The sequence below is a fragment of the Drosophila mauritiana genome, chromosome 3L (assembly GCF_004382145.1).
Source record: "Drosophila mauritiana strain mau12 chromosome 3L, ASM438214v1, whole genome shotgun sequence".
NCBI classification, from domain to species: domain Eukaryota; kingdom Metazoa; phylum Arthropoda; class Insecta; order Diptera; family Drosophilidae; genus Drosophila; species Drosophila mauritiana.
In genome coordinates this window covers 21,688,622-21,711,469 of record NC_046669.1, presented here as the reverse complement: position 1 = coordinate 21,711,469, position 22,848 = coordinate 21,688,622, and the positions used below count along the sequence as shown (strand labels likewise).

The window sequence follows — 22,848 nt, the reverse complement described above, 5'->3', positions numbered from 1 at the left end:
CTAAGAGCTAGACTGCTAGGATTGAATTAAAAACCCATTTAACGCTTAATTTAAAAAGCCAAGTGACTAGGGGTGGCTTTCAAAGGAGCGTTCCAACCACAAGGGCTCTCCTAAAGCACCAAGTTTCGATTCCATTCGATTCGTTCGCTTTGTTTACCTGTAGAAAGAGCGATGTCAACGCGGCTGTCAGTCCGTGGGGCAGGAGAAAGAAGACGACGACATCGCCGAAGCTTAATCGAGGAGCAGGACGAAGATGATGTGGCTACAGATGGAACTTTCAGTGACTTAATTACAAGCGAAAGCCTCAACCAGCAGGCGGCTGAAAAGAATTTGGCAACTACCCCAGCCAAAAGCCCGACAGACGTTCAAGGCAGTACCAATAAAACTTTTCCCCAAATGGATGGAGTATACGGTACCCAAAGGAGCGAGGACACCACGGACACCAGCTACGACTATGTCTATGAAGACGAAGTTGAGCCGGAGACCACCCCTTCGCCCATCCGTAGAACCAAGACGGGGCAACAATTTGGCAAATCATTAAACAGCAATTTACGCAGCGCTGCTAAAACACTGGTCAACAAGAGGAGGAAATATGACCACGGAACGGTGGAAGCGGAGCACATTAAGCTCGAGGAGGAGGTGGAGGATGAGCAGAAGCTGGAGCGCCACGAAGCGATCGGGATGGCAACGGAGCTGACGACGGAGTCGGAGACCAGCACATTGCCTGCTGTTATTGATGACGATAATCAAAGTGACAACAGCAGCTCAGGCCCAACGCCGGAGACGACTGTAAGGAGTGACACCGATGACATTGTTGAAATCAACACCCCCCCACCAGAGCCAGCTCAAAGCTCTTTCGCCGCCGTCTCGCACCAGCCTGCCATTGAACATGATTTTCAAATCAAAGGGACCGATGCTGGGGGCTTGCAGACGGAGAAACCTGCCACTGATGATATCAATAATGAGCGTGATTTAGCTGACAACTATGAGGTAGACAGCAAGGAGGCGACCTCGCCGGGCACACCCCCACAAGGTATAAATCAAGCCGGCATCGACTGGAAGTCGAGCCCCGCCAGTGGTATAGAGTTGCGATTGAGTTCAGGCTCAAGAAACGTAGAATTAATGCTTTCACCCTAGGGACTTTTATGGATAATGACTTAATAAATTAAATTTCTATTTGCATATATACTTTTAAATAGTCTGCCATCCGCGCATAGGCTTAAATGAAAGCATAATTATAATGTTTCTTGAGCCTAATTCCCAATTCTATTCCACTTGTGCCTATTACTCATCCACTTTTTGGTATCAAGGTAAGGACAGTCAGCAAAATGGAAAAGCTCCACTACCAACACATCAATCTCAATCGGATCTGATGATGAACGATGCTTCGCACTATGAGGATATCGATATAGTCAAACTAGACGGATTGCCGATCTCCCATGAGGAGGAGATTTACAAGACGGCAGATAAGGAAAATATGCCACCAAAGAATCAACCATCTCAGCATGTAGATAGAAGTCAAAACGAGGTACTAAAAGACCATCAGCAGGGTGACGACGAAAAACCACCCCAACTAGAGCCCCTTAAACCGTATGTGAGTGAGCGTGTTGATCTGCCGGGCAAACGCATATTCCTCAACCTGACTATAGCCACAGACGAGGGCAGTGACTCAGTTTACACCTTGCACGTGGAAGTGCCCACGGGCGGAGGACCCCACTTCATCAAGGAGGTCCTGACGCATGAGAAACCGAATGCCCAGGCAGACAGTTGTGTTCCGGAGCCACCACCGCGCATGCCTGACTGCCCGTGCAGTTGCCTACCGCCTCCGGCGCCCATCTATCTGGATGACACCGTTGACATCGACTCTGCCCCACCAGCTCACACTGTTACGACGAGCACGATCTCGGCACCTATTAACCCCTTCCATAGCGAGGAGAAGGATGAGGAAGACGGGGTTAGAGATGAGGAGCTAACAGCTTCTTCAAGCACCGCTACTAACCTCCCTAGCACTGAGATCGATAACCACATTGCCGCCTATACTGAACCCACTGTTGGTGCTGGTGGTGTACCGTTTGCATGCCCTGATGTGATGCCAGTACTGATACTGGAAGGTGAATTGTGCACAATGCATTTGTTGCTAACCTCCGCTTTTCTAACCAGCGATTGAATAACCCTACTAAGCGCTGTACAGCCCGTTAACTCCTAGTCTATGTAACTAAACCAGTTAATTTCTCATAAGTCCTCATCTGTACAAATTATCCCAAAGCATCAAATATTGTATTGGCATCACATCAGCATCCAGCAGCAGCCTGGCTTGATTCTGTATATTATTCGTGTTTCCATTTACTAACCCAGCAGGGAAAACTCCATTGGGGGGACTCGCGACTAGGATAGACTAAGTCCTGTATAAAATCGTGTAGCACTAGCGAATCACAATATACATAATCAATGACTAACCAGAATCTAATCCTCTTTGTATCTCTATCATCCCCTCATTGCACTCTCGAAAACATTGCCATCGCTTTGCCGCCGCTGTCGAATCAGGAGCCCGAACATTCCCTGCACGCAGCTTCCCACCGGACGGCACCACCTTTGGCCAGATTACTCTCGGCCAGAAGCTAACCAAGGAGATCCAGCCGTACAGCTACTGGAACATGCAGTTTTACCAGTCGGAACCTGCCTACGTTAAGTTCGACTACACGATTCCGAGGGGCGCCTCCATCGGTGTGTACGGCCGACGCAACGCCCTGCCCACCCACACGCAGTACCACTTTAAGGAAGTGCTTAGCGGATTTAGTGCCAGCACACGAACGGCCCGGGCCGCTCACGTAAGTAGCCTGCATCCAAGTGGCCCTTTCCTGATCGTTACTAACTCAAGTCATTTTTTCATGCACCACCGTTTCATTCATCACACCTACTGCACCAATCACTCGCCCGATCGCTCGCTTGGCCTAATTTTGAGCAGCTGTCGATAACGCGGGAGGTGACACGCTATATGGAGCCGGGGCACTGGTTCGTCTCGCTCTACAACGACGACGGGGACGTGCAGGAACTGACCTTCTACGCGGCCGTAGCCGAGGACATGACCCAAAACTGTCCCAACGGCTGCTCCGGCAACGGTCAGTGCCTGCTGGGACACTGCCAGTGCAACCCCGGCTTCGGGGGCGACGACTGCAGCGAGAGCGTGTGCCCCGTACTGTGCTCCCAACATGGCGAGTACACCAACGGGGAGTGCATCTGTAACCCGGGTTGGAAGGGCAAGGAGTGCTCCCTGCGTCACGACGAGTGCGAGGTGGCCGACTGCAGTGGGCACGGCCACTGTGTCAGTGGAAAATGCCAATGCATGCGCGGCTACAAGGGCAAATTCTGCGAAGAAGGTAGCGCCAGGATATAGAATCCTTTTTCCAAATCCAGCTTCCTCTGTCCCATCCTGACACTTTCTAACACTCTTTCGCTTTTTTTCCCAGTGGACTGCCCACATCCGAACTGCTCAGGCCACGGATTCTGCGCCGATGGCACTTGCATATGCAAGAAGGGCTGGAAGGGACCTGACTGCGCAACCATGGACCAGGATGCGCTGCAGTGCCTCCCCGACTGTTCCGGCCACGGCACCTTCGACCTGGACACACAGACCTGTACCTGCGAGGCAAAGTGGAGTGGGGACGACTGTTCCAAGGAGCTGTGCGACTTGGACTGCGGTCAGCACGGACGTTGTGAAGGTGACGCTTGTGCATGCGACCCGGAGTGGGGCGGCGAGTATTGCAACACCCGTTTGTGCGACGTCCGTTGTAACGAGCATGGCCAGTGCAAGAATGGTACTTGTCTGTGCGTTACTGGATGGAACGGAAAGCACTGCACCATCGAGGGCTGTCCCAATAGCTGCGCCGGGCATGGACAGTGCCGTGTAAGCGGCGAGGGTCAATGGGAGTGCCGCTGCTACGAGGGCTGGGACGGGCCGGACTGCGGGATTGCACTGGAGTTGAACTGTGGCGACAGCAAGGACAACGACAAGGGTGAGTAGCAGATTCGGCGAGTTGATAAGCGAACTCTCTAATACCGATTCTCTATCCTAGATGGCTTGGTTGATTGCGAGGATCCCGAGTGCTGTGCCAGCCACGTATGCAAGACCTCCCAACTATGTGTTTCAGCTCCGAAGCCCATTGATGTGCTGCTCAGAAAGCAGCCGCCAGCTATTACGGCCTCCTTCTTTGAGCGGATGAAGTTCCTCATCGACGAGAGCAGCCTGCAAAACTACGCCAAACTGGAAACCTTTAACGAAAGGTAGGTGATTCGTGGTAGCCAGTTTGCCCTGGACAGTTTTTAGTTACCATTCGAAATCAAGGCCGCTGTGGCTGTGTAAATTTTCCAAAATTGGCGGACAAGCTTAAATCGTCTACTGTAAAATATTGAGAGTCTAGTTGGTTATACTACTGTAACTAAACATATACTACCGAAAAAATAATAATCAAATAGTTTGCATAATTAATAATTTTCTATGTTTAAATATTTACTTTTCATTTTCGTGCCCTCGTCTAAAAAAAATCCCTCAAATAAAAACATATCCAAACACACCACATACCAAATATCCCATTAAAATCTTGTAAATAAAACCCTATATGTCCTTTGTTAAATCGAACCCATACAGAAACAGTCTAAGTTAGCTGCTAAGTGCATTTGATTTAAGAAATAGGTTAAGCACCCTAGGTATTCAGGTTAGTTACGCTTAAGTTGTCCAGACGTCGCGATTTCGGTGTGATCGAAACGGAGCTGAGATTTAGGGTCCCCAAACGATCTGGTGGGGCGCCAAATATCAACACACCCATTCTAGCTAACTAGACCATAGACAACCATGCTAATTCAATTATTTTCTCTCTGCTCTCTTTTCTTCTCCACACGCGCTCCCTAAACCGTGTTTTAAATAATACATGCCACCTACTACTAAATTACTCCTGTTCTACTCGATACTACCACTCACTACTAACTACGCACATACTCACTACCATAATACCCACCTACGCGTCCAAAAATTCCGAATGCTTTGCATTAACAACGAATGCTAAACGCTCTTGTTACTCGGTACTCGATATTGTTGCCCGTACTCTTTGTTGCGCGATAACGAAAACAAATCATATACTAACAGCATTTTTTGGAATTATTTCAATGCAAGGTAAGCAAGCGAAAAGCGGTACTAAAATACTACTAAAACTACTACTCTACTATACTACTAATGATTCTCAATGGTTGTTTGGTACACTTTTGTATACTTTAAGTCTCGTTAACTTGGCTCCATTCGCAATTTATTTCGAAAACTTTACCATTATCATTACCATTACCGTTACAATTACAGTTACCATTGTCATTATCATTTCGTTCATAGTGTAGCTATCCTTGTTTCTTTAAAGCTCAGTTGGTAGTTTATTTTAAGTTAATTGCCCAAACTTATTATCCAGACAACCAGGCCAATACACATTGGGTTTTTAGTTTACCACGTAATAAATCTAAGCTATGGAAAACTCATTCTCCTACTCGTACTTAGGTCAATGCTAGGTCACAAACACGAGCCATAAATAACATACTATATATTGTTCAACTTGTAATACCTTTATGTGTTCAAACGAGTATTATGTTCTGTGCGTGTGAATTCTTATTATTTGTACTTATTTATTGCTCAAGTAGTTACAAATCCTCAGTTTGACTGCTTGCTAGCCTAGCTAATCTATATCTAGACATAAACTAGAAGCCCCAATCCCTGCTAGACCCGACTAATACATGTTCTCTGTCCTTTTAACAGTCGATCAGCGGTGATCAGAGGCCGCGTTGTTACATCTCTGGGCATGGGCCTGGTGGGTGTGCGAGTGTCCACCACCACGCTCCTGGAGGGCTTCACCCTGACCCGAGACGATGGATGGTTCGACCTAATGGTTAACGGTGGTGGAGCCGTGACGCTGCAGTTCGGACGCGCACCTTTCCGACCGCAGTCGCGCATCGTGCAAGTTCCATGGAACGAAGTGGTCATCATTGACTTGGTCGTCATGAGTATGTCCGAGGAAAAGGGATTGGCCGTAACTACGACACACACATGCTTTGCACACGACTACGACTTGATGAAGCCCGTGGTGCTGGCTTCGTGGAAGCACGGATTCCAGGGAGCCTGTCCCGATCGCAGCGCCATTCTGGCTGAATCTCAGGTGATTCAGGAGTCGTTGCAGATCCCGGGTACAGGCCTCAACCTGGTTTACCACTCATCGCGTGCTGCCGGCTACCTGTCCACTATTAAGCTGCAGTTAACTCCGGATGTGATTCCGACATCGCTACATCTAATCCATCTCCGCATAACAATCGAGGGAATACTGTTTGAACGAATATTTGAAGCAGATCCGGGCATTAAGTTCACGTACGCCTGGAACCGACTTAACATCTACCGGCAACGAGTCTACGGTGTAACCACGGCCGTGGTGAAGGTTGGCTACCAGTACACCGACTGCACTGACATTGTGTGGGACATCCAAACAACTAAGCTAAGCGGTCACGACATGTCCATCTCGGAAGTGGGTGGGTGGAACCTGGACATCCATCACCGCTACAACTTCCACGAGGGAATCCTGCAAAAGGGCGACGGCTCAAACATATATCTGCGCAATAAGCCGCGAATCATCCTGACCACAATGGGAGATGGCCACCAGCGCCCTCTGGAGTGTCCCGACTGCGACGGTCTGGCGACAAAGCAGCGACTACTGGCACCCGTCGCCCTGGCCGCCGCTCCTGACGGCAGCCTTTTCGTCGGTGATTTCAATTACATCCGCCGCATCATGACCGACGGCAGCATCCGCACTGTGGTCAAGCTGAATGCGACTCGCGTCTCGTACCGCTACCACATGGCCCTCAGCCCGCTCGACGGAACTCTTTATGTTTCGGATCCAGAATCACACCAAATCATTCGGGTACGCGACACCAACGACTACTCGCAACCGGAACTAAACTGGGAAGCAGTTGTGGGCTCCGGGGAGCGCTGTCTTCCTGGTGACGAAGCGCACTGCGGCGATGGGGCACTGGCCAAGGATGCCAAATTGGCTTATCCGAAAGGCATTGCGATTTCGAGCGACAACATCTTGTACTTTGCAGACGGAACTAATATCCGTATGGTGGACCGGGATGGAATTGTAAGCACTCTGATCGGCAACCACATGCACAAGTCCCACTGGAAACCAATTCCCTGCGAGGGAACCCTGAAGCTGGAGGAGATGCATCTTCGCTGGCCCACTGAGCTGGCAGTCTCCCCGATGGACAACACGTTGCACATAATCGACGACCACATGATCCTGCGCATGACACCAGACGGTCGTGTGCGCGTCATCTCCGGCCGGCCTCTACATTGCGCCACAGCCTCCACTGCCTACGATACGGATCTGGCTACCCACGCCACCCTGGTGATGCCGCAGTCTATCGCGTTCGGTCCACTCGGTGAGCTTTACGTGGCAGAAAGCGACTCGCAACGAATAAACCGGGTGCGCGTGATCGGCACGGACGGAAGGATCGCTCCGTTTGCTGGTGCCGAATCCAAGTGCAATTGCCTGGAGCGGGGATGCGACTGCTTCGAGGCGGAACACTACCTGGCCACCAGTGCCAAGTTCAACACGATCGCCGCCCTGGCTGTCACACCCGATAGCCATGTACACATCGCGGACCAGGCCAACTACCGTATTCGATCCGTTATGTCGAGCATCCCAGAGGCAAGTCCGTCGCGCGAGTACGAGATCTACGCACCTGACATGCAGGAGATATACATTTTCAACCGATTCGGACAGCACGTGTCCACACGCAACATCTTGACCGGAGAGACGACCTACGTGTTTACCTACAACGTAAACACCTCCAACGGAAAACTGAGCACCGTAACAGACGCGGCTGGCAACAAAGTGTTCCTGCTTCGAGATTACACCTCTCAGGTCAATTCCATCGAGAACACGAAGGGTCAAAAGTGCCGCCTGCGCATGACCAGGATGAAAATGCTGCACGAGCTGAGCACTCCAGACAACTACAATGTGACCTACGAATATCACGGCCCCACCGGTCTGCTGCGAACTAAGCTGGACTCCACCGGACGATCCTATGTGTACAACTACGATGAGTTTGGTCGCCTCACTTCCGCAGTGACTCCCACCGGTCGTGTCATCGAGCTCAGCTTCGACCTGAGCGTGAAGGGAGCCCAGGTGAAGGTTTCGGAAAACGCCCAGAAGGAAATGTCTCTGCTGATCCAAGGTGCCACCGTTATTGTGCGCAACGGAGCCGCCGAGTCGCGTACCACCGTTGACATGGACGGCTCCACCACAAGCATCACTCCATGGGGCCACAACCTCCAGATGGAGGTGGCACCTTACACCATTCTGGCAGAACAAAGTCCACTGCTGGGCGAGAGCTACCCGGTCCCGGCTAAGCAACGCACCGAAATTGCTGGTGACTTGGCCAACAGGTTTGAGTGGCGCTACTTTGTACGTCGCCAGCAGCCGCTGCAAGCGGGAAAACAGAGCAAGGGACCGCCACGTCCCGTAACCGAAGTTGGACGCAAGCTGCGCGTAAACGGAGACAACGTGTTGACCTTGGAGTACGACCGCGAAACCCAGTCGGTGGTCGTTATGGTAGACGACAAGCAGGAGCTGCTTAACGTGACCTACGATCGCACTTCCCGCCCCATCAGCTTCCGACCGCAGTCCGGCGACTACGCAGACGTGGACTTGGAGTACGATCGATTCGGACGTCTGGTCAGTTGGAAGTGGGGTGTCCTGCAAGAAGCCTACTCTTTCGATCGCAATGGCCGTCTGAACGAGATCAAGTACGGCGATGGCTCAACAATGGTCTACGCATTCAAGGACATGTTTGGCTCGTTACCGCTGAAGGTGACTACGCCTAGACGCTCTGATTATCTCCTTCAGTACGATGATGCAGGTGCCCTCCAGAGCCTGACGACCCCTCGTGGCCACATTCACGCATTCTCCCTGCAAACTTCTCTTGGCTTCTTTAAGTACCAATACTATTCGCCGATCAACCGACACCCCTTCGAGATTCTATATAACGACGAAGGACAGATCTTGGCCAAGATCCACCCGCACCAATCTGGCAAGGTAAGTAAATCAGACTTAAAGATTTTTGTAGTCAGCTATTAGCCTTCAAGAACAAAATATTGTTCTGCATGTCGTTGTCGGAATCTTTGCCGAATAGAAATACAAATTTCTTAATATTTGCAGGTGGCTTTCGTACATGACACTGCCGGACGACTGGAGACCATCCTCGCAGGATTGTCCAGCACCCACTATACCTACCAGGATACAACTAGCCTGGTGAAGTCTGTGGAGGTGCAGGAGCCGGGCTTCGAGTTGCGCCGAGAGTTTAAATACCATGCCGGTATCCTGAAGGACGAGAAGTTGCGCTTCGGCTCCAAGAACTCGCTGGCCTCGGCGCACTACAAGTACGCCTACGACGGAAACGCCCGACTCAGCGGCATCGAGATGGCCATCGACGATAAGGAATTACCAACCACGCGGTACAAGTACAGCCAAAACTTGGGTCAACTGGAGGTCGTGCAGGACCTGAAGATCACGCGCAACGCTTTTAACCGAACAGTCATACAGGACTCAGCCAAACAATTCTTCGCCATCGTGGACTACGACCAGCATGGACGGGTTAAGAGCGTGCTAATGAACGTGAAGAACATTGATGTGTTCCGCCTGGAGTTGGACTACGATCTTCGCAACCGTATCAAGTCGCAAAAGACGACCTTCGGTAGATCGACGGCCTTTGACAAGATTAACTACAATGCCGACGGCCATGTTGTTGAGGTCCTGGGCACCAACAACTGGAAGTATCTGTTCGACGAGAACGGCAACACTGTTGGCGTGGTTGACCAGGGTGAGAAGTTCAACCTGGGCTACGACATCGGAGACCGGGTGATCAAGGTAGGCGATGTGGAGTTCAACAACTACGATGCCCGCGGCTTCGTTGTGAAGCGCGGTGAGCAAAAGTACCGTTATAACAACCGCGGACAACTGATTCACTCGTTCGAAAGGGAACGTTTCCAGAGCTGGTACTACTACGACGACCGCAGCCGCCTGGTGGCGTGGCATGACAACAAGGGTAACACCACGCAGTACTACTACGCCAATCCTCGCACTCCTCACCTCGTGACCCACGTTCACTTCCCCAAGATCAGCCGCACCATGAAGCTGTTCTACGATGACCGCGACATGCTAATCGCTCTGGAGCATGAGGACCAGCGCTACTACGTTGCCACCGACCAGAACGGCTCGCCACTAGCCTTCTTTGATCAGAATGGCAGCATTGTCAAGGAAATGAAGCGAACGCCCTTCGGCCGAATCATTAAGGACACTAAGCCGGAGTTCTTTGTGCCCATCGACTTCCACGGCGGCCTGATCGACCCACACACCAAGCTGGTGTACACCGAGCAGCGGCAGTACGACCCGCACGTAGGTCAATGGATGACTCCGCTGTGGGAGACGCTCGCCACGGAGATGTCACACCCGACGGATGTGTTTATCTACCGCTACCACAACAACGACCCCATCAACCCGAACAAACCCCAAAACTATATGATCGATCTGGATTCCTGGCTCCAGTTATTCGGCTACGACTTGAACAACATGCAAAGCAGCCGCTACACCAAGCTGGCCCAGTATACGCCGCAGGCCTCCATCAAGTCAAACACGTTGGCCCCTGACTTTGGCGTCATCTCCGGCCTGGAGTGTATCGTGGAAAAAACAAGCGAGAAGTTCAGTGACTTTGACTTTGTGCCCAAGCCGCTGCTGAAAATGGAGCCAAAGATGCGCAACTTGCTGCCGCGTGTCAGCTACCGGCGCGGTGTGTTTGGCGAAGGTGTACTCCTCTCGAGAATCGGCGGACGGGCATTGGTTAGCGTGGTCGACGGATCAAACAGCGTGGTGCAGGACGTAGTGAGCAGCGTGTTCAACAACTCATACTTCCTTGACCTGCACTTCAGCATCCACGACCAAGACGTATTTTACTTCGTAAAGGATAATGTCCTGAAACTGCGTGATGACAACGAGGAGCTGCGTCGCCTTGGCGGCATGTTCAACATATCAACACATGAAATCAGCGACCACGGAGGCAGCGCCGCTAAGGAGCTGCGACTTCATGGCCCCGACGCCGTTGTCATTATCAAATATGGCGTTGATCCCGAGCAGGAGCGCCACCGCATCCTAAAGCATGCTCACAAGCGAGCAGTGGAGCGGGCTTGGGAGTTGGAGAAGCAGCTCGTGGCTGCCGGCTTCCAAGGGCGTGGCGACTGGACCGAGGAGGAGAAAGAGGAGCTCGTCCAGCACGGTGACGTCGACGGCTGGAACGGAATCGATATCCACAGCATACACAAGTATCCGCAGCTGGCCGACGACCCCGGTAACGTGGCTTTCCAGCGGGACGCGAAGCGGAAGCGACGCAAGACCGGTAGCAGCCATCGGAGTGCCTCCAACCGCCGCCAGCTCAAGTTCGGCGAGCTGAGTGCGTGAGTGGAGGCGTATAGAGAGAAGCTGGTGGCGGAGGCGGAGCCAGAGGAGAGTGACATGACCGACGAAGAATACGGTGACCAGGAGGACTACCTAATTGCCGTGGGCAAAAAGGAGCCAAGGGACAGCAGTGAGGCACTGGACGAGCAGATTTTGTAATTAGGTGAAATGCGCAACAGCGACCACAAGAAAAACAACAGCACAACTCTCGATGACACAACACAAAATAAGACAACAAAAAAAAAAAACAAAGGACAAGCATCAAGCATTGAACACACTAATTAATATAAACTTTAATCATGCTTAAAGTTTAGTATTAGCCACAACGCAACCCTCGAATAACCGAAGAAACTTCTTATGTGTACACTGGAACAGAAATATGTATGTTGATGTTGAGTTTAGGCTAACAATAGGCGTATGTTTAGTCCATGTGTGTAATGTTTAATGTAATTTTTTAAATCAGAATCAGTGTCCCCACGGGCAACCCGCTTGCAATGGCATTTTACGCCACGGTGCGTATTATTTAGATTGGTCCATTAACCGATTTAGGTCGAGACAAGAGTGCATAGATCGAACCAATACGAACGGCGGAATGATCTCGCCTGTTTCGGAAATTGGAGTTAGGACAAACCGGGCCACAAACAAGCCAGTTGCATTACGATGTCAAACGATGAGTATTACACAGCAAAATATGCATACGATAAGTACAGATGTTAAACTACGAAATGAATAAATGTAAAAAGATTGAAGTTCTGCATAGTAGCTCCCTAGTCTTTGGTCCACACCTGGCCCACTCCAACACAGCCCACTCTCAAAAGGCAACAGAAATGTTGATCGCTGCTTAACCTACTCCTTCATTGCTCTGTGTATATACGAACGAATACTTTTCAAGCCTCTACTGACGAAAAAGCGCGTATCCTTTAATCTAACACTCTTTTTAGCGGAATAGGTCTCTAAGCCGAATGCTCGAATTTAAATTCAATAGACGCGTCTACCTAATTTGGACAGCCAAGAATCAAAAGGAATTTTTATCAGTCCCCTTTCAATGCAATACAATACTCTAACGACTCTTTTCACTCATTTTATAATGTTAACTGTTGAATTTATTCAAAGGAAAACGCATTAAAAACTTTTTACAAATTGTGATATATATTTCTAAACATTTCATTTGACAACTTGAAGTGTAACGAAGAAAAACTTGAATTAACTCAAATCGAACCGAAAGTAATAGCAAACGCATGTACTTTACTCATTTTTTTAAACATAGTCTCTTACGATTAGTTTTATGCTGCAATATTTAGTTCTTACCGTTTGCCATGTTAATTGTAAAAGCAATAATGTTTTTTGTAATGATCCCACCCGGGAATGTCATAGGGTTTAGTTTCTTTTAATTCCTTTTTTTTAACACTCAAACAAGCAAGTTAAAATTTCTGTACTCCCTTTAATTTGGCTGATATTTTGTCGGTATTTTGTGTTTAAAATTATTATTGAACTATTTATAATTGAAACTAAACTATTGACTATTGAAATATTACCTAGTATAAAATATAGTGCGCATAAGGACTTGCGCAGAACTTAAACATACCCCTATAACCATAAAAACACACCTTGTATTATAAACACCCATACATACAACTAAACTTAGGCTTAAGAATTAGACTAAAGACAAAGCTCGTAAAAACAAAAAGGATAAGCACCTAACTAAAGTGAAAGTAAGCGATGGATTCTGTTTCAGTGAGGGTAGAACAGAATATTACAGAAGATAACTGCGTAGTAATTAGCTAAAGTGTTAGTAATTTTATTAAATAAAATTATAAATGAAATATGGATAAACACTTCAAATTTAAATTAAGGTATGCATCATTATCTGAATAAATCTTTCACTGTGTAAAGGGCTAAAAACGTTCAGTACTTAGCTCGTTACGCAGAATGAGATGTTACAAGCTAACGAAAATTGTAAAAATCAGAAATCCGTATATGAATGTGTATGTAATAAAATTAAGCAGCATTATATTAACCAAAAAGCATATAACAAAGCAAACCAATTGAAATCAGCATAAAGAAAACTGCAATGCGAAAAATTGTGACTGAAAACAAGGAAAATATATAGATACCAAGCGGTTGCCGTTGTCGAGCTCGACTGTGCTTCAATCTCGTACACACCCCAGGACCTCTGTTCTTAAAATACTTTGATCTGTACATTTCCAGGATGGGGCAAAAGCTTAACCTACTTAATTAGTTGAGATCATGATTAGGCATATTAACTGACTAACGAAAAAGGCGACACATTTAAAGGCAGTCAGTCCGTTGAGGCAGTTCGAGCATGCATAAATTGCGAACAATAATTGTATTTAATGTACGAAATTGTCTTTAAAATATACGGATACCGAGAGAAGTGCAGAGGGTATAGGCTATAAATTACAAATCGAATGCAGACAACAAAGACAATTGTACACACAGAAATAATTATGGCAAGCCGATATACATACATGATAAAACATCCATATAAATATATATAATAACTAATAATATTACGAGTAAAAAGCGATTTCAATAAAAATGAAAATATAAAAAAAATTAATGTGTGTTATTTAATTTCGGATTTTTAAAAGAAAGTAGGTGAGATGGTGTCATGATCGATGTGGTAAAGGGCTTGGCGAAGGAAGAGTATTTTAATGATTTAAACTAGTAAAGCCCATGAATAACTGTAACTCTATATTAGAACCTAATATGCATTACTATTCTTTTCAATTTGTAATTCTACAATAGTAAAGAAATACTACAGCCCGGGGAAGAGATAAAAATCAACAAAGCTGCATAAGGTTTACAACTTTTTTGAAAAGTTGACAACATTTATTTCAGTTTCGATTCGTTTTCAATTAAATACCAATAGCAATCCGTAAGATTAACATAAGGCGCGTCCCAAGGGATTCTCCGTGAAGATAGAATTTCCTGAAGGCTGGTTGATGAATTTGGAGTATGGAGCGGGGGATAGTTCATAGCCTGCTGATAGTTTCGGTGCATCTTGGCTTCGAGCTAAAACAAGCAATTTTCCGCTCAGGTTTTCATCGATAGACTTTAGTTCAGTAGTCTTTTTTTGGTGATCAACAACGTAGATATTAAAGTTGACTCCATACAATCCAAACAAATGTTCCAACTCGGAGCGAAGTGTGGGCAGTGAAATAATTTCCTTGCTAACGTTGTGCTGCAGAAATAGAGATGCTTTGCTGCTATTTCCAAATCGTGGCACCAGATCTTCTGCCAAGGATATATTTAACCAAGGCAAATTAGGAAGCTGTAATTCCTCAGTCGAACAAATAGTCAACTTTAAGGGAACTCCTTTAAGATCGACAAGCTCACTAGCTATTAAGCGCTTCTTGGACGCCTGCTCAGATGAATAGGGGGCAAACTCCGACTTAATGGCCGTTTTGATCATGCTGGCATAGTTGGACAAAACTTTGGTTAGCTGAGCCTGAGCCTCCAGGATCTCCTTCTTAGCTTTGTTATCGGCAGTTAGCTCATGGAAGATAAGAACGGGATCGGTCGGTATAAGTTGAGCCTTCTTTTTCAGTTTCTGCACTCTATTTATGACCTCACGAGCCAAACCCTCTTCAAGTAATTCTTCGTTGGGCGTCATGTCCAACAGTACCAATACCTCATTATCGCTGTGAGCCTCAAAGTTTCCTCCAACCTGCTCAGATGTGCAGTAAATGATGCGAACTTCATCAAGTTCAATTCTTTGATCCAGAATGTCAAAGTAGCCTTGCGAAACTTGCTTCTGAATTTCATCATCCTTGAGAGCCTTGATAGCAGCCATAACCGCTTTGAAATTGCCCTTGAGCCGCTGTCCTAGCGACTGAAAATTAAGAAATAAATTTGGTTATCTTTATAGGTAAGAAATACAATATAAACAAACCTTGTGGTCAGGCTCTGCTCTCAGTGTTACACCATATTTCTCCTTATCAGAGCTCAGCGTAAGTTTTCGAACATTAAGTTCGCTAAGAATGAAGTCCTGCAAGCTCTTGATTGCCTCCAGGACTTGCGAGTCCTTGTGAATTACTATGATCTCCGAAACGGGATACTTAACAGGCAAGGTTCTTCGATCACGCATAACACGACCCAGCTCGACGACTGATTGCATCAAAGCCACCGAGCGCTCAATGTCGTTTCGAATAAATTTTTTCTGACTGACCGGCATCATCTGGTAATGAACTGAGTCAGCATGTTCTAGGGTTCCGGCAGGCTGGAACAATACCAGGCGCTGGAATATGTACTCCGTAAGGTAGGGCGTGAAAGGAGCCATCATTTTAACCATTGTGTATAGAACATCGTAAAGCGTGTCAAGTGATTGAATGCACTGATCAGCTCCCAATTCACCCTTGATGCGACGTCGATTGAGTCGAACATACCTGTAAGAGAATTGTTCACGCGTTAACTAACCTATAATCATTCAATTTTAAAGAACATACCAATTGGTAAGTTGATCGATGAACTTTGTCAGCCGGGGTACGACAGTGTACAGGCGATACATTTTCATCTCAGTGGCGAAGAACTCGAGTAGGGATTCCTTAAAAGACAAAATCCACACATCTATAACGGAGGCCTTGTCCATATTCTTTAAGTGGCGTTCACGATCATAAGTATATTGCCCATTTCCTGCCAAATCCTCCTTCTCATATCGAACGATGTTTTGTAGTAAGAATCGGTATGCATTGTACCACGGTAGGAACACATCTTTGATTATGTCGCGCACACCTTCTTCCTTAAAACGCAGACTCTCGGCCCTAACGACGGGCGAATTGATAAGGTACAAACGGAGAGCATCCGCTCCATACTTATGGACCACCTCCATTGGATCGGGATAGTTCTTCTTGCGCTTCGACATTTTCTGACCATCAGCAGCTAAGACCAGCCCACTTGCAATGAGGTTTTTAAATGGTGCCTTATTAAACAGCGCCGTCGAAATCACAAGGAGTGTGTAGAACCAGCCGCGGGTCTGATCGATGCCCTCAGCTATAAAGTCAGCCGGAAAATTGTTCATAAAGTCCTTTTCGTTTTCAAAAGGGAAATGCTGTTGTGCGAACGGCATTGAACCTGATTCAAACCAACAGTCAAAAACAGGAGCTATGCGACGCAGCGGTGGATTTCCAGGAACTGCCGATGGTATTTCAATGTGGTCGATACTTTCTCTATGCAGATCCTCGACCTGAACGCCGGACAGCTCGGCCAACTGCTTGATACTGCCGATAACGACGGTCTCATCCCCGCTAGGCGACCTCCAGATAGGAATCGGTGTGCCCCAGTAGCGATTGCGGGAGATCTAGATATATAGATTTGATTTAATAAACAAGCAAAAAAGTGTACTTTACAAAACTTACAGCCCAATCTCTGGCCTCTTTCAGCCAGTTTCCAAAACGTTTCTCCTTGACGAAGTCCGGCACCCAGTACGTTTGGGAACTGCAATCAAGCAGGTTTTTAGACATGTGCTCGACGCGCACAAACCAGGAAGGAACCGCCTTATAGATAAGAGGCGTGTCTGACCGCCAGCAGAATGGGTAGCTATGCTTCACCTGGCCACTGGAAACCAAGTTTCCTCGTGCCTTCAGCGCGGCCATTATTTGCTTATCGGCATCCTTGACGTATTGGCCCTCGAAATCGCTTGCCTCGTTAGTAAACCGTCCTGCCTCGTCCACTGGGCAGAGGACCTCACTGGACTTTGTGATGAGGCCCGCAGCCAGGCACACACGATAATCGTCTTCTCCGAAGTAGGGAGCATTGTGCACAATACCCGTACCGGAATCCTCAGTCACGTACTCGTCGACCAGGACACGATAAGCTTTCACCTCAGCTCCGCGCTTTGCAAAGTAGGGGAAAAGCGGCTTGTAGTGAAGGTCCTTAAGGGTTTTGCCAACAAACTTTTCCTTCACTTCGTACTCCGTCTCCGATTTGTACACATAAGAGAGACGAGACTCTGCGAGAACAAAAAGTCGGTCGCTCTTTACGTCGCGCACTTTTACGTAGGTCATCGTCGGATGAACACAGCATGCGAAGTTAGAGGGCAGTGTCCACGGCGTGGTGGTCCACACTAGGAAAAAGGTATTGGGCAGCGAAACGGCCTCCAGTGCAACGACTACGCAAGGGTCCACAACATCCTTGTAGTTTTGGTTGGCCTCGAAGTTCGAAAGGGACGTTGTGCAGGCGGTGGAATAGGGCATCACCTTAACGCCCTGGTAGACCAGACCCTTGTCGAACAGCTGCTTGAAGATCCACCAAATGGACTCCATGTACCATGGGTACAACGTCTTGTAATCGTTCTTAAAGTCGATCCAGCGACCCACGCGAGTCACCACATTCTCCCACTCATCTGCGTAACGCATGACAATCTTCCGGCACTCTGCATTGTAGGCGGCGATTCCCATCTTGGCCACATCCTCGGGACCCTTGATGTTCAGCAGCTTGTCAATCTCGAACTCCACGGGCAGTCCGTGGCAATCCCAGCCGAAGCGACGGTCCACATGGTATCCCTGCTGGTATGCGTACCGTGTGACGATGTCCTTGATGGTGCCAGCAAGGATGTGTCCGTAGTGGGGCAGCCCGGTTGCAAAGGGCGGTCCATCGTAGAACGTGTATCTGGGTGGTGGAAAATTAGCACACAATTTGGCGATCGGCTGATGCAATCGTATGCGGCACTTACTTGGGCTTTCCCTTCGACAGCTGGCTGCACTTTTCAAAGATATTTTCGTCTCGCCACTTTTGCAGTACGTTCTCCTCCTCGGCCGGGAAATTGATGTTCTCCGGCACGCGACACACGTCGTTCCGCTCTAGTTTTTTTCCCATTGCTGTCGGAGTGCACTGTTGTATTATTTATAAAGTAACACCGCTTATTCGCCTACCTTTTATATCAGAAATCCAACTTATTTGCGGCGTTTTTGCGTGGCACACAACGTGCCCGATGGTACGGAACTAGTGGTTCATTAATCGCTCTTTTGCTCATCGGTTCGTGATATCGATAGTAGGTTCCGATGACCGGCATCCTCTACAATCAGCTGATGACAGCACTGAAAACAAAAGGGAGGCTTATTTACTTATTCAACAACTTCAATAAATTTGTTAGCCATTTTTACCATAAGTATAGAATACTGATATATAAGTTAGTGAGCAAGAAGCCATTGGCAAATAAAGACTATACATTTTCGGGACTTAGACATAATTCTAATAAATTAAAACCCTAAATACCAACTGGTATTAATATTTTTAAAATAACCGATCTGCTGTTATATATAACTATAGTATATTTTCTTTTTAACAATCAATAGTTTATATAAAAGAATGCGTGTATTTTTCAAAACAGATTTTCAATATTATTAAATAACGATTTATTTCTACTAAATGTTAAATAATTAAATATCCGCTATGTTAGCTATCGTTATCGATAGCGATATATCTTAGCTATCAGCCCATGGGTCATCACTAACGCGAAAACAAGAGGAAGAGTAATGTGTACACTTTTGTGTCGCTCCTTTTTGGCCAATTTAACAATCGAAAAAGTATAATTACCGGGCAGATAAGCACTTGTCACCTGCAAATTCGTCTCGCCAGCGCACACCTGTGTTCGGTGCTCCACCGGAAACCCGCCTTCAGCCAGTCGACGTCGCCAACAGTCATCGGATATGGCACGCCCAATTTTTCCGAACCAGCAGAAGATAGCTGAGAAACTAATCATATTGAATGACCGCGGCCTAGGCATTCTTACGCGGATATACAACATCAAGAAGGCATGCGGCGACACCAAGTCGAAGCCAGGCTTCCTCTCCGAGAAGTCGTTGGAGTCGAGCATCAAGTTTATCGTGAAGCGGTTCCCCAACATCGACGTCAAGGGGCTCAATGCCATTGTAAACATCAAAGCGGAGATTATAAAGTCGCTGTCCCTGTATTACCACACATTCGTGGACCTACTTGATTTCAAGGACAATGTCTGCGAACTGCTCACCACGATGGACGCCTGCCAGATTCACCTGGACATCACATTGAATTTCGAGCTAACCAAATACTATCTGGACTTGGTAGTGACCTACGTTTCCTTGATGATTGTTTTGTCTAGGGTCGAGGACCGCAAGGCAGTTCTGGGCTTGTACAATGCCGCCTACGAGCTGCAAAACAATCAGGCGGACACGGGCTTCCCCCGGTTGGGGCAGATGATTCTGGACTACGAGGTCCCCTTAAAAAAGTTGGCCGAGGAATTCATTCCCCACCAGCGCTTGCTAACCAGTGCGTTGCGGTCGCTGACCTCCATCTATGCACTGCGAAACCTGCCAGCAGACAAGTGGAGGGAAATGCAAAAGTTGAGTCTGGTAGGCAATCCGGCCATTCTTCTCAAGGCCGTCCGCACTGACACCATGTCCTGCGAGTACATATCCCTGGAGGCAATGGACCGCTGGATAATCTTTGGCTTGCTTCTAAACCATCAAATGCTCGGACAGTACCCGGAAGTCAACAAAATCTGGCTCTCCGCCCTGGAGTCAAGCTGGGTTGTGGCCTTGTTCCGCGACGAGGTCCTGCAAATTCACCAATACATTCAGGCTACTTTCGATGGAATTAAAGGCTACAGCAAGCGGATCGGAGAAGTAAAGGAAGCATACAACACGGCTGTTCAAAAAGCTGCTTTAATGCATCGGGAGCGGCGCAAGTTTCTGCGAACAGCCTTGAAGGAGCTAGCTCTTATTATGACCGACCAACCAGGCCTCCTGGGACCTAAGGCAATCTTCATTTTCATCGGTCTATGTCTTGCGCGCGATGAGATCCTATGGCTCCTCAGGCATAATGACAACCCACCTCTTCTCAAAAATAAAGGTAAGTTATTGATTTCCTTACGATTAAATTAAAATTCGTGCACCGTAACTATTTTAAATTTATAGGAAAGAGCAATGAAGATCTTGTAGACCGACAGCTGCCGGAGCTCTTATTCCACATGGAGGAACTCCGCGCTCTGGTGCGTAAATACAGCCAGGTAATGCAGCGATATTACGTGCAATACTTGTCCGGATTCGATGCCACGGATCTTAACATTAGAATGCAAAGTCTCCAAATGTGCCCGGAAGATGAAAGCATAATCTTCAGTTCGCTCTACAACACGGCCGCAGCCCTGACAGTTAAGCAGGTGGAAGACAACGAACTCTTCTATTTCCGACCATTCCGCCTGGACTGGTTCCGCCTCCAAACGTACATGAGTGTGGGAAAGGCTGCACTTAGGATCGCAGAGCATGCAGAGCTGGCCCGTCTTCTGGATTCAATGGTTTTCCACACTAGGGTGGTAGATAACTTGGACGAAATACTAGTAGAAACCTCGGATCTTAGTATCTTCTGTTTCTATAACAAAATGTTTGACGACCAATTCCACATGTGCTTGGAGTTTCCCGCGCAGAACCGCTACATCATAGCCTTTCCCTTGATCTGCAGCCATTTCCAAAATTGTACTCACGAAATGTGTCCGGAAGAGCGACACCATATACGTGAGAGGTCTCTCAGCGTGGTAAATATATTTCTTGAGGAAATGGCCAAGGAGGCTAAAAACATTATAACCACAATTTGCGATGAGCAGTGCACCATGGCAGACGCTCTATTGCCAAAGCACTGTGCTAAGATTCTTTCCGTACAATCTGCTCGAAAGAAGAAGGACAAATCGAAGTCTAAGCATTTTGACGACATACGAAAGCCCGGAGACGAGTCGTACCGAAAGACACGAGAGGATCTGACGACGATGGACAAGCTGCACATGGCCCTGACGGAGCTTTGTTTTGCTATCAATTATTGCCCCACGGTCAACGTTTGGGAGTTTGCTTTTGCTCCTCGCGAGTATCTCTGTCAGAACCTGGAACACCGCTTTTCCCGGGATCTTGTTGGCATGGTGATGTTCAACCAGGAGACAATGGAGATAGCCAAGCCCTCGGAGCTGCTGGCCAGCGTTCGAGCCTACATGAACGTCCTGCAGACAGTAGAGAACTACGTGCACATTGACATAACACGAGTCTTCAACAACTGCCTGTTGCAGCAAACACAGGCTTTGGACTCTCATGGCGAGAAAACCATTGCCGCTTTGTACAACACCTGGTACAGTGAGGTTCTGCTAAGGCGTGTCTCCGCTGGCAACATTGTGTTCTCCATTAACCAAAAGGCTTTTGTGCCCATTTCGCCCGAGGGCTGGGTACCATTTAACCCGCAGGAATTCTCTGATCTCAACGAGCTGCGAGCACTTGCAGAACTTGTGGGGCCTTACGGTATCAAAACATTGAACGAAACACTTATGTGGCACATAGCAAACCAGGTGCAAGAGTTGAAGTCGCTGGTGAACACCAACAAGGAAGTGCTCATTACACTGCGCACCAGTTTTGACAAACCTGAAGTGATGAAGGAGCAATTTAAGCGCTTGCAGGACGTGGACCGCGTGCTGCAACGCATGACGATCATTGGGGTGATTATTTGTTTCCGCAACCTGGTGCATGAGGCCCTCGTTGATGTGCTGGACAAGCGCATACCCTTCCTGCTAAGCTCAGTGAAGGACTTTCAGGAACATTTGCCCGGAGGCGACCAGATTCGGGTTGCTTCCGAGATGGCCTCAGCAGCGGGGCTGCTGTGCAAGGTAGACCCCACACTAGCAACTACACTTAAATCAAAAAAGCCAGAGTTCGACGAGGGTGAGCACCTCACCGCCTGTCTATTGATGGTCTTTGTGGCAGTGTCTATACCAAAACTGGCCCGTAACGAAAATTCCTTCTACAGAGCCACAATTGATGGCCACTCAAATAACACGCACTGCATGGCGGCGGCCATTAATAACATCTTCGGGGCCCTGTTTACCATCTGCGGCCAAAGTGACATGGAGGACCGCATGAAGGAGTTCCTTGCTCTGGCCAGTTCTTCCCTACTGCGCTTGGGCCAGGAGTCCGACAAGGAGGCGACAAGGAACCGAGAGTCTATCTATTTGCTGCTCGACGAAATCGTCAAGCAATCGCCCTTCCTCACAATGGATCTGCTTGAGTCCTGCTTTCCCTACGTGCTCATACGCAACGCGTACCATGGCGTATACAAGCAGGAACAGATCCTAGGGCTGGCACTCTAAATGGAGGCGATCTGCGCCCTCTGTGTATTCCAAATAATGCTTATGTAGTTTATCCGCCGATCGATTGTCGATCACTATGCTAATCTAACATACTTTAAAACTGTTAAACATACCCTAATGTATTCTAGACTCTGCATTTTTATACTCGTACGACTTCGAATAAAGTGCTTATACAACCCAATCGAGTAGCCCACATTAATA

The 22,848-nt window shown here is 47.8% G+C and overlaps 3 protein-coding genes across 8 annotated transcripts in view; 2 read left to right on the top strand and 1 right to left on the bottom strand.

Annotated features, from left to right (window-relative positions):
- The window catches only part of LOC117141908 (teneurin-m), a 113,721-nt gene extending 101,881 nt beyond the window's left edge, over positions 1-11,840 (top strand). For 2 of the 5 annotated variants that reach the window (XM_033305626.1, XM_033305624.1), the window contains 7 exons: positions 2,545-2,828; positions 2,966-3,377; positions 3,468-4,013; positions 4,074-4,281; positions 5,141-5,167; positions 5,792-9,119; positions 9,243-11,840. In XM_033305626.1, coding sequence (XP_033161517.1) covers positions 2,545-2,828; positions 2,966-3,377; positions 3,468-4,013; positions 4,074-4,281; positions 5,141-5,167; positions 5,792-9,119; positions 9,243-11,534 — 7,097 coding nt within the window. In that variant the 3' untranslated portion in view covers positions 11,535-11,840. Of the gene's footprint in view, positions 1-156; positions 1,034-1,310; positions 2,112-2,544; positions 2,829-2,965; positions 3,378-3,467; positions 4,014-4,073; positions 4,282-5,140; positions 5,168-5,791; positions 9,120-9,242 lie in introns of those variants that run through there. The other 3 variants (XM_033305627.1, XM_033305625.1, XM_033305623.1) reach the window with 2 other exon arrangements.
- A 2,509-nt stretch (positions 11,841-14,349) lies between these two features.
- LOC117141910 (isoleucine--tRNA ligase, cytoplasmic) lies at positions 14,350-18,501 on the bottom strand. Of its 2 annotated transcripts, XM_033305629.1 has the most exons (6): positions 18,425-18,501; positions 18,226-18,370; positions 16,910-18,161; positions 16,001-16,851; positions 15,448-15,940; positions 14,437-15,387 (listed from the first exon to the last, which is right to left on the bottom strand). In XM_033305629.1, exons 2-6 carry the CDS (start codon positions 18,366-18,368, stop codon positions 14,437-14,439), a joined length of 3,690 nt encoding a protein of 1,229 aa, XP_033161520.1. In that variant the 5' UTR covers positions 18,369-18,370; positions 18,425-18,501. The 2 variants fall into 2 exon arrangements, with proteins under 2 accessions (XP_033161521.1, XP_033161520.1); XM_033305630.1 differs by lacking the exon at positions 18,425-18,501 and having other exon boundaries at positions 14,350-15,387; positions 18,226-18,368.
- Positions 18,502-19,012: 511 nt separating this feature from the next.
- Positions 19,013-22,828, top strand: LOC117140483 (membrane-associated protein Hem). The gene is made up of 2 exons (XM_033303433.1): positions 19,013-20,381; positions 20,447-22,828. Exons 1-2 carry the CDS (start codon positions 19,202-19,204, stop codon positions 22,645-22,647), a joined length of 3,381 nt encoding a protein of 1,126 aa, XP_033159324.1. The 5' UTR covers positions 19,013-19,201; the 3' UTR covers positions 22,648-22,828.
- The last annotated feature ends 20 nt before the right edge of the window (positions 22,829-22,848 follow it).